Source organism: Rhinoraja longicauda, chromosome 9, assembly GCF_053455715.1.
Source record: "Rhinoraja longicauda isolate Sanriku21f chromosome 9, sRhiLon1.1, whole genome shotgun sequence".
Lineage (NCBI taxonomy): Eukaryota > Metazoa > Chordata > Chondrichthyes > Rajiformes > Arhynchobatidae > Rhinoraja > Rhinoraja longicauda.
Genome location: NC_135961.1, coordinates 29,393,940 through 29,409,250, shown reverse-complemented (window position 1 = coordinate 29,409,250; position 15,311 = coordinate 29,393,940). Strand labels below are relative to the sequence as shown.

Here is a 15,311-nt window from a genome sequence, read left to right as displayed (position 1 = left end):
ACAGAGATGAGGATTTTATTTTCCTCTGGATATTATGAGTCTTGGAACTATCTTGGGCGAATGTAGGTGGAAGTAGAACCTTTGAATATTTTTAAGGCAGAGATGAGATCAATTCTTGATACACAACTGAGTGGAAATGGTTACCATGCAGGGAATGCAGAGCTGAATAACAACCTGATGAGCCATGATCTTATTAAATGACAGATCAGATCATGGAACCCAAATAGCCTACTTCGAGATCTAGTTCATATCTACATATTATTGTATGTATAAACTGGATTACTAAGATGTAGAAACTAGGAACTGTAGATGTTGGTTTATTTAAAAAATAGACAAAATGCAGGAGTAACTCAGCGGGAGAAGCAGCATTCTTGGAGAATATGAAAAGGTGACGTTTTGGGGTCGGGCGGCTTCTTCAGACATTGCAGGGGTGCGGAGAGAGAAAGATATAAGAGTGGAGGGAGGGGCAGGACAAGGCCTGGCTGGTTATGCAGATTCTCGAGATCGTGCTCCTTCGTTGCTGAAGCAAATGTCTTCAGAGTTAGGTCCTGCAAAATGCGTGCATGTATTGTAGGCTATTACTCGTTCAGGTCAGGTGATTTTTAATCGATAATTTTAGAAACACACCCATAAAGCACACCCCATCAGGTGTACATCAGCCTGCATTTGGTGGCTCACTACACGTTAGATTACCGCTTATTTTTAAAATATTTCAATCATTAACAATGTGAATGACACAATTTTAATATCAAAAGATTTGGGGCGTGGTATCTACCCAAAATCTACTAAACATGGAAATTGCGTAACGGGTGTTTGTGAGTCGACAAGATTTGTTTTTGCAGTTAACCTATTTTATGTTAATTAATTGTCAGGTGTTGGCTTCGCATTGTTGTCACAGAACTGTCGTCTCCCGTGTTGCACAGCCTGGATCCCGAGACGGGAAGAAGCGAGAAGCAGCCCTGGCCCTCTCCGCAAGGCAAGGCAATGCAAGGTTGGTCATCCACGACAGAAGTCCATGACCTTCGCTCACTCTTCCCGGAGACCTCGGGGAATGATCTGATTCGTAAGGACGAGATGTATGTTTGGGGACGCTGAAATTCGGAGTGAAACGATGCCAGGCGGGGCACCGCTCAGTACCAACTCCCCCCACCCCGGCGAGACTGGAGGAGGAGGGAGCTCTGTCTGCACTGCGGTCACCACAACACTCAATCACAGCGGGGCACAGCCTCCCGCAGGCACTGCAGCAACACTAGTGCAGCTTGACACTTACAATCCCGTCAACTTCAAGACCCTTCACAATCTTATGTGTTTTGTAATCAAGTCACCCTCAATCTCTTTTAAACTCCAGCGGAAACAAGCTCAGCTAATTCAACCTTTCTCCTTCATTCCCCCCTGAAGAAGGGTCCCCACCAGAAACATCACCTATCCACGTTTCTCCAAAGATGATGCCTGACCCAGCGCAACTCCAGCAATTTGTGTCTCTTTTTGTGCAAATCAGCATCTGCTGTTCCTCGTTTCCACCCACTTAATGGTTTAATAAATCTCCTCCCATCAGCTCAACATCCTCCCTTGCTAATGAGTTTTAAAATGACTATTTTCTCAGTCGGAGCTAAAGGCAACAACCACTGAAGTTAATATTTGACAAGCGTTCGCCACCCAAAGTGGAAGGCAGATAAGCGGCATGTGTACTCACGCTCGGCCCTAATACAGGGAGAGGGGGAACCACCCGGCAGGTGCTGCAAATAACCCGCTGACGCAATCGCTCTGCATTGGCGAGTGTGGGCCAGGCAGCTGCAGCGCGCTGCTCCAGCCCAGTCTCGCTCTGCCCTGCCTCTGCTGAGCTCAGTGTTAAAGCTGCAGCACTTCTCATTAGTCATACTGCAGCTCCAAATGCACGCTGAACCCGGCGTTCCAAGGTACGGCTTGCAGATATCGAGGGGGCCCGTCTAAAATGGAAGAATCACAAGACAATCTTCTCACCCCCCTCAAACCCACTTAACAATTTAAAGCCTCCTCCAAAATCCTATCTAGGATTTTTTTTAGGTTATAGTTATATTTGTAAATATACATATATGTGTGTGTAATTTCATATATAGACAATTGTGTTAGAATCTGTAATATATATAAAATTACAGATTAATTACATATATATATATATATACACACACACAATTTATATTTATATTTAAAATTTATATTTATATATGTGCAATTTATATATATACACCGTATATGATATATATAATTGTGTCGATTTTGGAGAGAGGCTTTAAATTGTAAAGTTATATATAGACACACACACACCTTAAATATTAACTACAATTTACACATCTGGTGTACTTCTGAAATTTCAGAGTAAATATGACGGAACAGAATTAACATTAAATAAAATGATCTGGCCCATTTAAAAACAAAGAAATAATTCTGAACGGTACCGTGTTCTGCATTCCAAAATGAGTAAGTGGAGCTGTTTATTCAACAGCAATACACGGGCCCCACCTAAATATGATGTTATATGAAAAAGATCACTTAAGATTGATCTCCTGCATTTCCCATGGAAAAAAGGTCACCAAAGCTCCCAGTTTGAAGGTGAAGTGAGGTAACGATATTTTTTAAATGGTGTTTCTCTCAAAACAAATCCACCAACACTTTGTTTCCTTTTGGCAGTAGAGTGGAGCTTTACGTTTGGGAATAGGGCAGACTGTAGCCAGATCTAGCAGGTTAATGGATGCAGGTTAGTCTGCCTTGCGAAGGGATTGCTTTTCTATCTTGTCACGCTGACAGTCTGTCTTGGCAGTCAACAGTTCACCTCCAATTATTTCATAAATCAAAATATAAATATTATCCAGGGGCCGCTTTTGCTTACATGCTGAGATGCTGCAAACATTTCCCAGTTCAGTTGTGCACACTCGCCTCTTTTCCACCGCTGCAAGTGCAGGCATTGCTATTTCATTGTTTTGAAAAGTAGCCACCCGAGTATGAAATTTAGGTTGGAGTGGCTACTGCTAACAGACATATATTATCTACGGGCAGCGAGAGGAGCAGTCAGCAATTGATCAGCTGTCAGGCATCTTTGGATGATTTAACATGGGACTTAAAGATGAGAGTTTAGCAAATCACTGCTATCATACAAAACAGAGAAAACATTGCTAATTTATTATGGATCACTTCTACCCGTCATAAAGTTAAAACTTATATGACAGTAATTGAATCTGATCTCATTGCTACTCTGTTAGAACCTAGCTTTTCATTATTGCTTATTTTGACAGCTTAACAATTCACTTTGCTGTTCTCTGGTTAAAATAAAAGTCCTCAATCATTAAACCATAAAAAAAACCTTCACCACAATATGAGTGCTTTTACCCCGGCAAACCTTAAATCATCATTGTAGATATTGCCTGACGGACAACAGGATATATTGCATTTGTAAATTAAAGAAAACATTAAATATATTAAATGAATTATTTTTATGGAATGTAATCATGATTTTATATTAAATACTGCTAACAAAATGTTCTTTTACAATTACCAGGCTCATATCCGAGTGCTAAGTAAATGATTTATGATGCAACATATGCTGGAAATCATCTTGAAAAGATAAACAATTAATGTTTCAGATCAAAGACCCTTCTTCAGACCTGAAATGTTAATTCTGTTTCTCTTTCCACAGATGCCCTGCTGACTATTTTGAACATTTGCTAAATTTATTTTCACTTGACTTATAATAAAACTTAGATTCAATTGAGTGACAAAGGTAATATTCACTCATTCATAGGTTCTTTACTTTATACTCCTATCGACATAAACCCCAGTTTAGGTGGTGGGGGTGAGAGGCTTTGCAGTAAATGTTATCCGAGTACAATAGAAACAGCCTTTTCTTCTGCAGACACAAGTGTCACAGAAAAATAATACTGGACACACTTCAAAGGCACATTTTCTATGGATGAGCTATCAGTCCATCCTGGGAAAAGGCTATGACCACCAACCCCTATCTATGCTTCTCATAATTTTATATACTTCTATCTGGTCACCCACTCAGCCATCAAACTCAATGCAAGTTTACCCAACCTTTCCTTCTAGCTAATCCTCTCAAAACCAGCTCACATCCTGGTGAAGCATGCCTGCACCTTCTCCAAAGTCTCGGTATCCTTCCTGTAATGTGCATAAAATATTCATCAGGCATCCTGAATAAAATTTTATACAACAGCAATATGATTCCCAACTTTCATACTTAATGCACCAATCAATAAAGGTAAGTATACCTTACATCTTCTTTACCACATTATATTTTTTTCTCCCCACTTTTAGGTACCAATGGACTTTCCCTCATGATCACTGTACATCAGTACTCCCAAGGATCCGTCTATATACTTTCCTCTTGCATTTGACCTCCCTCAATTCACCACTTCACACTTGTCAGGTTAAACTAGAGCCATTTCTCCACCCAGATTTCCAATCTATAACCTTTAACAACTTCCCCCACTGTCCGCAATTCCATCTATTTTTGTGTCGTCTATAAACGTAATCATCAGACCACCTACACTTTCGTTCAAATTATTAACATATGTCACAAATAACAGCATGGATCTCTGCAGAACACCACTGGCCACAAATATCCAGTCAGAGAAACACCCCTCAATCATTACATTCTGTTTTCTATAGCCAAGCCAATTTAGAATCCAATCTACCATGTTATAAAGTCATAGAGCTGTATAGCATGGAAACAGGCCTTTCAGCCCAACATGTCCATGCCGACTAAGTTGGCATTCTGGGGTAGTCTCATTTGCCAACATTTGACCCACAGCACTCTAAACCCTTCTTTATCTTTACCTTCGCTGAATGATATATCTTTTATCTTGTATCCATACGGCTTGATTGTAAGCATATATAGTCTTTTTGTTGATTGGATAGCTCGCCACAAAAAAGCTTTTCACTGTACCCCAGTGTACATGACAATAATAAACTATTCATATATCTGTCTAAATGCCTTTTGAAAATCATAATTCTATCAGCTTCTATAGCTTCCTCTGGCAACAGACTACCCACTGTGTCAAGAGGTTGACCCTGAAGTTCCTCATAAAATCTCTCCCCTCTCACCCTAAACCTTTGCTGTCTAGTTTTAGAATCCTCTACCTTGGGAAAAGCACTGTCTCATATCTTATCCACTGCTCTATTCTCATCAAATATCTTTGTTCCATTCTCAAAAAATCTCAGTCAAGATTGTGAGATATCACCACTCCTGTGCAAAGCCACATTAATTAACTTTTAAAGAATGAGCAGGCAATTGGCTGTTGAGCACCAATGAACAAAAAGTGTGGATAACAGGTTGATAAGAAGAAACTTAGTTCACTCCTTTAAGGATTAAAATGTTTGGAAGGGAACTAAAACATTGTTTTCCAAAAAGGAACCCTGAAAAATGTATACTGTTTTGCTTTCTCACTGCAGGTGTGTGATAAATGTACCTTGTAAACAAAAGATAACGATGTTCTCATTATCATGGGTTAACAGCTCCTTTGCCTTTCTGATCTGTATAAAATTGGTACGGTCAAATTTTACAATTTCATTTGTTTTGCATATAACCTTCTGAAATTCTGTAAAATGTAAATTCCTCTTACCCCAAGAATCGTCACCTTGAAAAAGATTGAAGGCATTGTGATTAATTTAATTTTGATGCTTTATTGATAAAAAAGGTTTATTTTATTGTCTATTAAAATACAAGTTTCCAATGCTCCATAGAATGAAGACACTAACCTACAAATAATAGATTTCTAATATTAAAAACTGATTTACTGAACTAAAATAAGCCAAGGGGATCTAAGCCAAGGGTGTCTCTGCCACCCGGACAAACCAATATGGCAATTGATCTGTAACATGGTAACAGCCCCAGAGTTTTTCCCAAGCATACCATTCTTATCATATGCCAGGTCTTGTATTATACATACATGTTATATAAAATAGAAATTCTGAATGAAATCTATTTTGGTCCTGATTTAGCAAACAGGAGCTCCACTTACTGGCCATTAGACGTCTTTGATGATAGAGTGAGGGAAGATATCAATCACAAATAATAAAAAAAGGTGTCCGTAAATATGAATATCTTGCAATACCTGAAGCTTTCAGGGTATTCGTTGATTGCCATGTTAATAATCTCCAATGACTGTTGATAATGTTTTTGAGCAGAAAACAGAAGTGCCAATAAATGGAGAGAATGCATGTCATCATTCTGGAGTTTAAGGGCTGCTTGTAGCAGTTCAATAGCTTCAGAGATCTACAAACAAAACACAAACATGAGAAAAATATTTAATCCAACTGCAGAAGCACTTAAAAAAGCCTAGGTCTACCAACTTTTGGATTATCAAAATCTGCAGACACAAGAAACTGCAGATGCTGGAATCTTGAATAAAAAACACCAAGTGTTGGAGGGATTCAACGGGTCAGACAGCATCTCTGGAGGACATGGACAGGTGACATTTCGGGTTAGAACCCTTCTTCAGATGGTTCCCGACCCAAAATATCACCAATCCCTGTCCTCCTGAGATGCTGACTGACTCACTGAGTTCCTCCAGCATTTTGTCTTTTTTATCAAAACCTGCCTAAGAATACAGGAACTAATTTTGTTCTCTAATTCTATTGTCATAATGTTAGACTTATGGCATTACAGTGATTCATTGTCACATTTTCCAAAGTCACTAATAGTGACACATTTTTAAAGAAGAAACATAGAGTGCAAAGTTCACAACAAAATGACGAGGAAGCAAGAAAGGCATTATAAACAATAAAGCAATTAACTGAAAGAAAAGGAATATAGAAGAAATTGTATTGGAGAGAGAATGTGGAATTCAGTACCCTTTTCATAAAATACTGTCACCACAAGCTGTGCGAAAAATATTTTATAACTTATTCCCCAGAGAATACATCTTAATTAATTTTGCTTTGAAAGAATCTTGAGATAGCTATTAAATCCGGTGCTCAATCAGAAAAAATCAGTTCCAAATTATGTATCCATCAGGCCTGTCTCTAGATATCTTGCCAGATCATAGCTACAAATCCCACTGCACCCAATGCCAAGTAAAACATTCAGCAGCAGGTGATGAGAGGTAGTTAGATTATCAAAAACATTAATATACTCTTGCTGGGAATAGAATTTCCCATTTGACAATACTTGACCTGACTAATCTGACTTCAGTGAACATCCTCATTTAAAGTTCCTGAGAAACTGCTTCAGAATTTCTGGTGTGCTATATTTGTTAAAATCAGCTTTGTGTCAGGCAAAATGATGTCCAAACCTTGGAAATCCCGATTGTACTTACTACTTCAAATAGAGTCACACCCTCATATAGCATGAAAACAGGAACTTTGGCCCAACTTGCCTACACTGACCAACATTCTCTATCTGCACTAGTCCTACTGACCGGCATTTGAAGCAGTTCTCTCTAAATCTTTCCTATCCATGTACCTGTCTAAATGTTTCTTAAACATTGTGATAGTACCCGCCTAAACTACCTTATGCGGCAGCACCTTCCATACACCTACCATCCTTTGTGTGAAAATGTTGCCTCTCAGGTTTCTCTTAAATCTTTCCCCCCTCACCTTAAATCTATGTCCTCTGGTTCTCGATTCCCCTACTCTGGTAAATGACTACATTTACCCCATTAATTCCTCTCATGATATAAATGAGATCTCATGAGATCAAATATAAAATGTTGTTTACAAATGTCATCATGTTTCTAATTTGCAGTGGAAATAAGATGAATAGAGAGTCATAGTCATACAGCAGGGAAACAGACCCTTCGGCCCAACTTCAGAATTTTAGTACGATAGAATTCAGGAAACTGAATACCTGAATTTGTTCACTGCACAGTTTTTATCACGTGGACACGTTTTAAAGTACTTTCATGCAGCAAAATAATACTGTAATTAAAATATCCAGGCTGGGCTTATATGTGGCAAACAACACTCGCTAGGTGTTAGGCAGCAACGATATCCAGTAAGAGGGAAAAATTCTGCTTTCATTAGTCATAGAATCAGAGTATGGAAACAACTCAGAACCCTACTATGAAAGAGGCCGTGTGCATTTTTAGCCACCCATACTTTTATATACTACTAGACCAAGTGGGCCCAAACCTCTCCTGCATTGGTGCAGCACCCTCCCCTCCCCCCTCCCTCCCTTCCCCCCTCCCCCCCCACTCCATCCCCCTCAACCCATCCTTATCCTCCCTCCTCCCTCCCCCCTCCCTAGGAGATAGATTTAAACTTTAAAATGTGAATAACTTAAAAAATATAACCGATTTCAATGAAACTTCTACCATTAGCACCAAATGGACAACGGTGAGTAAGGTGCGCCTAAAATTGTTGTGCTATGGTGTAATGCTTTGGCTGTAGTTCAGGACCAAACAAACAAAGAAGAGTTTTAGTATATAGATATCATTGCCCCTCAACCTCCTGCATTGCAAGGAATGCCAAGGCCTGCCAAACCTCTCCCTGTAACTCAGTCCCTTGAGTCCTAAGACATCCCTACTATTCGCAGCTCTCCACAATCTCCCGGCCTGCTTGATCCTCTAGTTCCTATCGACTATTTGGGGGCTTGTAAAACAATCCCAACAAGGTGATCATTTTTAGGATTCACCTATAAAGCCTCATTGGATGATTTCTCAGTAATTTTATCTCAGACTAATGCCATAATGTTCTCCCTAATCAAAAATACATGGATTTTTTAGATTTAGAGATACAGCGCGGAAACAGGCCCTTCGGCCCACCGGGTCCGCGCCGCCCAGCGATCCCCGCACATTAACACTATCCTACACACACTAGGGACAATTCTTTTTTTTTACATTTGCCCAGCCAATTAACCTACATACCTGTAGTCTTTGGAGTGTGGGAGGAAACCGAAGATCTCGGAGAAAACCCACGCAGGTCACGGGGAGAACGTACAAACTCCATACAGATGGCGCCCGTAGTCAGGATCGAACCCGAGTCTCCGGCGCTGCATTCGCTGTAAGGCAGCAACTCTACCGCTGCGCCACCATGCCACATAGTGGCCTAACTGGTGGAGCTTCTGCGTCACAGTGCCAGAAAACCTGGTTCGATCCTGACCTCGGGTGCTGTCTGTGTGGAGTTTGTATGTTCTCCTGTGCCTGTGTGGATTTCCTCCAGATGCTCCGGTTTCCTCCCACACCCCAACAACTTGCGGGTTTGTAGGTTAATTGATCCTCTGCAAATTGCCCCAAGTGTGTAGGGAGTAGATGAGAAAGTGGGATAACATTGAACTAGTGTGAACTCCATGGGCCGAAGGGCCTGTTTTCATGCTGTTTCTCTAAATGAAACTAAACTAATTAATTCCATCGCTTAGATTTTACTGTCATTGAGAATCACCTGTGCAAGTTCAATGAAACTTAACCTTTACTGACATGACACCACAGCTTTAGAGAGATAGAGATACAGCATGGAAATAACCCTTCAGCCCACTGAGTCCATGCTGATCATTGATCACCCATTCCCACGACTACATGATCCCAGTTTTGCATCCACTCCCTACATGCCACGGGCAATTTACAGAGACCAATTAACCTACAAAGCTGCACATCTTTGGGATGTGGGAGGAAACTGGAGTACCCGGAAGAAACACACACAGTCAGAGGGGGATCGTGCAAATTCCACACAGACACCAACCAAGGTCAGTCTTGAACATGAGTAAATAGTATCTTTTATTTATTTAATATGTATCTTTTATTTATTTATAATGAATGATCTCTTGCTATCCACTTTGCTGCTGTAACACTGTAAATTTCCCCGGTGTGGGATGAATAAAGGAATATATTATTATTATTATTATTAGTGCTGTGAGACAGCATCTCTACCAGCTGTGTCAACCAATTTTGGCTTTGTTTACGTAGTACATCTGTTGTATGCTCAGCTGAAATTTACAATGTCCTCTCTTTCATGCTCAGATAGTTTGGTAACTAAAATATAAAAACTTCTTTTACCGAGAGACAGGTTGGAATCTTAAATCCTGATTTCAATGAAACTCCACACCAACCAATATAAATGCTCCCTTTTTAGTGATCTTGAAGATAAAATCCACCAGACACAGATTTTTTAAAACACTTATCCCACGGAATTAAGTCATCTGATATTTTAAGATAATCTTGCCTCGTGGCTTTATTTACTTGACAATAATCTTACGCAGAAAATGATCAGATATTTTTCCAAGTGTCAATATTACTCATCCTGTAAACAAAATACAGGGGTAGAAATTATTGCATGTTTGAATCAGGGATCAGTATGATCCAAGGGATCAGTATGATCCAAGAATGACCTGTAATGCATTACTTCTACTAAGTTTCAGGAATTTTGGGCCTTCCGTGTTTAATTGCACAAAAACAGCAAATTATCTAAAAAGTCACGCAATGCGCACAAACTTTAAAATACACCATGGCGGGAGCTCTTCAAGTGATAGTTCTCAAGGGAAAGCTCCACCTCAAGTGGTGGAGCCAACTTCAGTAAGAAATGGGAGCAGGTACAACAAAGCTATTCTGAAGTAGAGTCCTGCACCCGAAACATTAACCATTTCTCTCTTCACAGATGCTGCCTGACCTGCTGCAGATTCTCAGCATTTTCTGTTTTCATGCCTTTGAACTGGTTATTCCCCTCTTCTCAAGAAAGAAAGTGGGGAAACAAGGAATTGAAGATGCTGGTTTACATAAAAATACACAATGTGCTGGAGTAATGAGCGGGTCAGGCAGCATCCCTGAAGAACTCGGATGAATGACGTTTAGGTTGGGACCCTTCTCTACAAAGTGGGACATCCAAAGTATCCGAATCACTGACTTTGCTCCCTGAAAGGGACTATGGCAAGGATGACCATCTCAACATGACACTGGAGCGAGCTTCACCCTCTGACAGAGGCCTGTCCCAGCATATGAGGCTAACACCATGTCTTCTGTGCATATAAATGATAAAATATTGCAGCCATTGTTATAAGGTCAGGTCATCATCTACGCGTCATTGCACGAAGGACAGCAACATAATTCAGTATAAAGTTCTGTAAACACACAGACATGCCAGGGGCCAAGTTTCTGTACTTGATCTATTGTTTTGTACATAAAACTTAGTGCTACACCATTATTTTAGCAGAGGAAAATTGCACAAGTAGGATACACAAGTAACAACTGGAGTACCAACCTGCCTGTTGAATGCCATCTGCAAGGAAAGGTATAGGGCGACCCGATGATCATCAGGATCCAAACTCTGGGCTCTGGAAAGATGGTACATAGAACTGTGATAAATTATGATGATAAATAAAACTACACAACAGAAATGCAAAAACTCAACACAAGAGGAAAACAATAATTCCAAATAATTTTTTTAATTCTTCCAATTTGATGAGGTAATAAAACGTGGATGATGGAAAACTGGGTTACGTGGCAATGATTTTGATTTAATTACACCTTTCAGTGAGCATAGCAACATTTTTAATTTTTGTTTAAAAATTGACTAGCTGCCAATAGTTTGCACAGAATGCTAAATTAAAATTACCAATCCCTGCACTGATATCAAAACTGAATATTACAGTTAGTCAATGCTTCGACTGTCTGTGACTCATTTCAATTTTCAAAACCACATACGTATAAATGTGATTGAACCAATAATTGTATATTTAACAAAAAATCCTTCCATGCTCCCCAGACATGATGATGAACTGAAAATGAAGTTTTTCCGCAAAATTCCAAGATATTTTTAAATGTTTTCTAGTATCAATTTTTTCCGAAGCCAGATTTTATCTACGCAAATTTTATACAAAGCTGTACTCTTCTCATTTTTAAGTGTGCTTATCCCTTTAAAACAATGCTGATGAAGACCGTCATTCAATAAGGAAAGAACTCCCTCACTGGTCTCATCGGTAAATAGTCACTGAATCTTCTTAATCACCTTAGACGTATCAAAAATTGAAAAAGATTAAAGGATCGGATAGGTCTCGCCAGATAACAAATCAGTGTAGAAACAAGGAACTGCAGATGCTGGTTTAGAAAAAAAAGATACGCAGTGCTGGAGTAATTCAGCAGGTCAGGTAGCATGCCTGGAGAATGTGGATAGATGACAATTCAGGTCAGGACCCTTCTACAGCAACTTAATTTACAGGTGACATAACTTTAACTGGATAAATTTCAGTTTTATTCCTATTGATGTGGGAAGGATCCTGGAGCTTGAATTTTGCATGTATCCGTGTACTCCATATAGAGAGAGTGAGATATCCCTTTTCAGGAGACTACAGAGGCCCAAGGCTCTTAATCATGATAACGTTTCCCTATGTGTTTCAAACTCAACAGGCCAGCATTTAAAAAATACAAATAAATGATACTGCTGAAAATTAAAATTCTGTGTTGAAGATCTGAAATGATCATCTTGTGATCTTTAAAAATGCAGCCAAAATTGAAGTCTACTGATTTCAGCAACAGATTAATGAATTGAGGGGACCAAAGCAACAAACAATGTGGAATGTTGCTAGTAACAGGACCATTTCATGTGATCTCACCGTTTCTCAAACAATCATTCTGCACACATTTTCATCATCCAAAATCAGCTAGGCCATGGATCACTTCCAGGCAAACCATTTATTTGGAAATAAATCAAACCAAAATTCTCTTTAGTAGTCACTATGTTCACAGGTCTCTAATCATGGTAAGCGGTTTACAAAGATACAAATTGGTATAATAGTGACAAAATGTTTTTTTCATGAACTGGTGTTGTTGGGAAGGAACGTAGATGACAGATATATATTGAAGTTTAAAAGAAGATCGTCAGACTATATCTGCAGAATACGTGCGGTGAACTATACAAACACTTGTATTGATCTATTGTAAAATAACTGTGATGTTTTACTCTGGCTTCATTCTCTATCTCATATGACAAAGTTACAAAACAGATGAAAGGTATTTGACAGTTGGAGAAGAAAAAAACAATGCAGATATTGGGTATATGAAATAAAGCAGAAACTACTGGGCAAACATGTCAAATAGCTTCTGCAGACCTGAGGTCATTTGGGCTGGCCCTGATGTTTTTTTTGCCTCCAGCTCTTCATCTCACCCCCACCCCCACACCATCCCACCCCCAACTTTCAGTCTGAACAAGGCTTCCAACCCGAAATGTTACCCATCCTTTTTCTCCAGGGATGCTGCCTGACCCGCTGAGTTACTCTAGCATTGTATGTCTATCTTCTGTAGAATCAGAAGCAGTTACTGCTTCAGGTTCATCTTCTGATTAAGCGTCCCGTATTTGAAGTGTTAATTATTTCTCTTTCTCCAGATGCCTTTAGATTTGCTGGGTTTTTCGTATTTTCTGGGGTTTTTTAAAATCTCCAGCCCATTTCCTTCTTCTAATGCTGAAAGCCACCAGGGTATGGTTGCTCAGGAATGCATCCCAACACTTTTCAAATATGATGAGGATTTCTGCATCTACCACCCTTGCATTTCGTGAGGGCTGGTCCACTATCACCCACCGCATAATAAACTTTTAATTTCATCCTTTTACAAGTTAATTTAAATCTATGCTACACAGCTTTTGTCACCTCTGCTAAAGGAAATAGGTCCTTCCTTATTCCCATTGTCATGTATCTGTTCACTGTGGATGGCTCGAATGTAATCACATATCGTCTTTCCACTGACTGGTTAGCATGCAACAAAAGCTTTTCACTGTACCTTGGTATATAACCATATAAAAACTACAGCACGGAAACAGGCCCGTTCGGCCCTTCCAGTCCACGCCGACCACTCTCCCTAACCTAGTCTCATCTACCTGCACTCAGACCATAACCCTCTAATCCCCTCTTATCCATATACCTATCCAATTTACTCTTAAATAATAAAATCGAGCCAGCCTCCACCACTTCCACCGGAAGCCCATTCCATACAGCCACCACCCTCTGAGTAAAGAAGTTACCCCTCATGTTACCCCTAAACTTTTGTCCCTCAATTCTGAAGCTATGTTCCCTTGTTGGAATCTTCCCCACTCTCAAAGGGAAAAGCCTACCCACGTCAACTCTGTCTGTCCCTCTCAAAATTTAAAAAACCTCTATCAAGTCCCCCCTCAACCTTCTACGCTCCAAAGAATAAAGACCCAACCTGTTCAACCTCTCTCTGTAGCTTGTGCTGAAACCCAGGCAACATTCTAGTAAATCTCCTCTGTACCCTCTCCATTTTGTCGACATCTTTCCTATAATTTGGCGACCAGAACTGCACACCATACTCCAGATTCGGCCTCACCAATGCCCTGTACAATTTTAACATTACATCCCAACTTCTATACTCGATGCTCTGATTTATATGTGACAATAGACTAAACTAAACTTCCTCTGTACTCCAAATAGGCCCTTCATAATTTTACATATCTTCCTCATCCAGTTTTGTTCCATAGAAAATATCTCTGGATTGTCAAATCTTTCGTTAAGGCACGGTAGCGCAGCGGTAGAGTTGCTGCTTTACAGCGAATGCAGCGCCGGAGACTCAGGTTCGATCCTGACTACGGGTGCTGCACTGTAAGGAGTTTGTACGTTCTCCCCGTGACCTGCGTGGGTTTTCTCCGAGATCTTCGGTTTCCTCCCACACTCCAAAGACGTACAGGTATGTAGGTTAATTGGCTGGGTAAATGTAAAAAATAAATAAAAATTGTCCCTAGTGGGTGTAGGATAGTGTTAATGTACGGGGATCACTGGGCGGCACGGACTTGGAGGGCCGAAAAGGCCTGTTTCCGGCTGTATATATATGATGATGATGATGAAGGCTGCAATTATCTCGTTTTAACAATACCCTGGTATGTTTCTTCCCTCTCTGTGCAGGAACATATTTCCTGTGAGATAGTGAGCAGAACGCCTGTAGTATTCACGCTGTGGATTAACAAAAGACATATGCAGTTCTAACATAACCTCCCTGACCTTAGATTCGATGCTTCGGAAAATAAAAGTCTGTCCAGCTTTTTCATTCACTTTATCAATCAGTTGCTGCTATGTTCAAGGATCTCTGGAAAGATCCCAGAAATCTATTGTTCTTCTATGCTACTTAATATCCTCCCATTTACAAAATATCTCCTCACTTTGAAGAATCTTCTCAAATGCATAATCTCACATCTTCTAAAGCCTTTCCTTCCACTGTCAATCATACAGCCATTTGTGTAACGTCTGTAAATCTGTTTTATTATGCCCTCTACATTTACATCTGAATAATTAACATGCATTAAAAAAGGGAGAGAATACCTCACCCTGTTAAACGCCATTGATAATAGCCTTCAGTCACAAAGAAATATCCGTCAACAACCTTCTA

General features: G+C 39.9%; 1 protein-coding gene across 2 annotated transcripts in view; it reads right to left on the bottom strand.

Moving 5' to 3' along the window:
- LOC144596562 (tetratricopeptide repeat protein 7A-like) overlaps positions 1-15,311 on the bottom strand; it is a 176,848-nt gene that overhangs the window by 74,823 nt on the left and 86,714 nt on the right. For both annotated transcript variants that reach the window (XM_078405014.1, XM_078405015.1), the window contains exons 14-15: positions 11,182-11,254; positions 6,108-6,268 (exon numbers count right to left, since the gene is read on the bottom strand). In XM_078405014.1, coding sequence (XP_078261140.1) covers positions 6,108-6,268; positions 11,182-11,254 — 234 coding nt within the window. The remainder of the gene's footprint in view (positions 1-6,107; positions 6,269-11,181; positions 11,255-15,311) is intronic.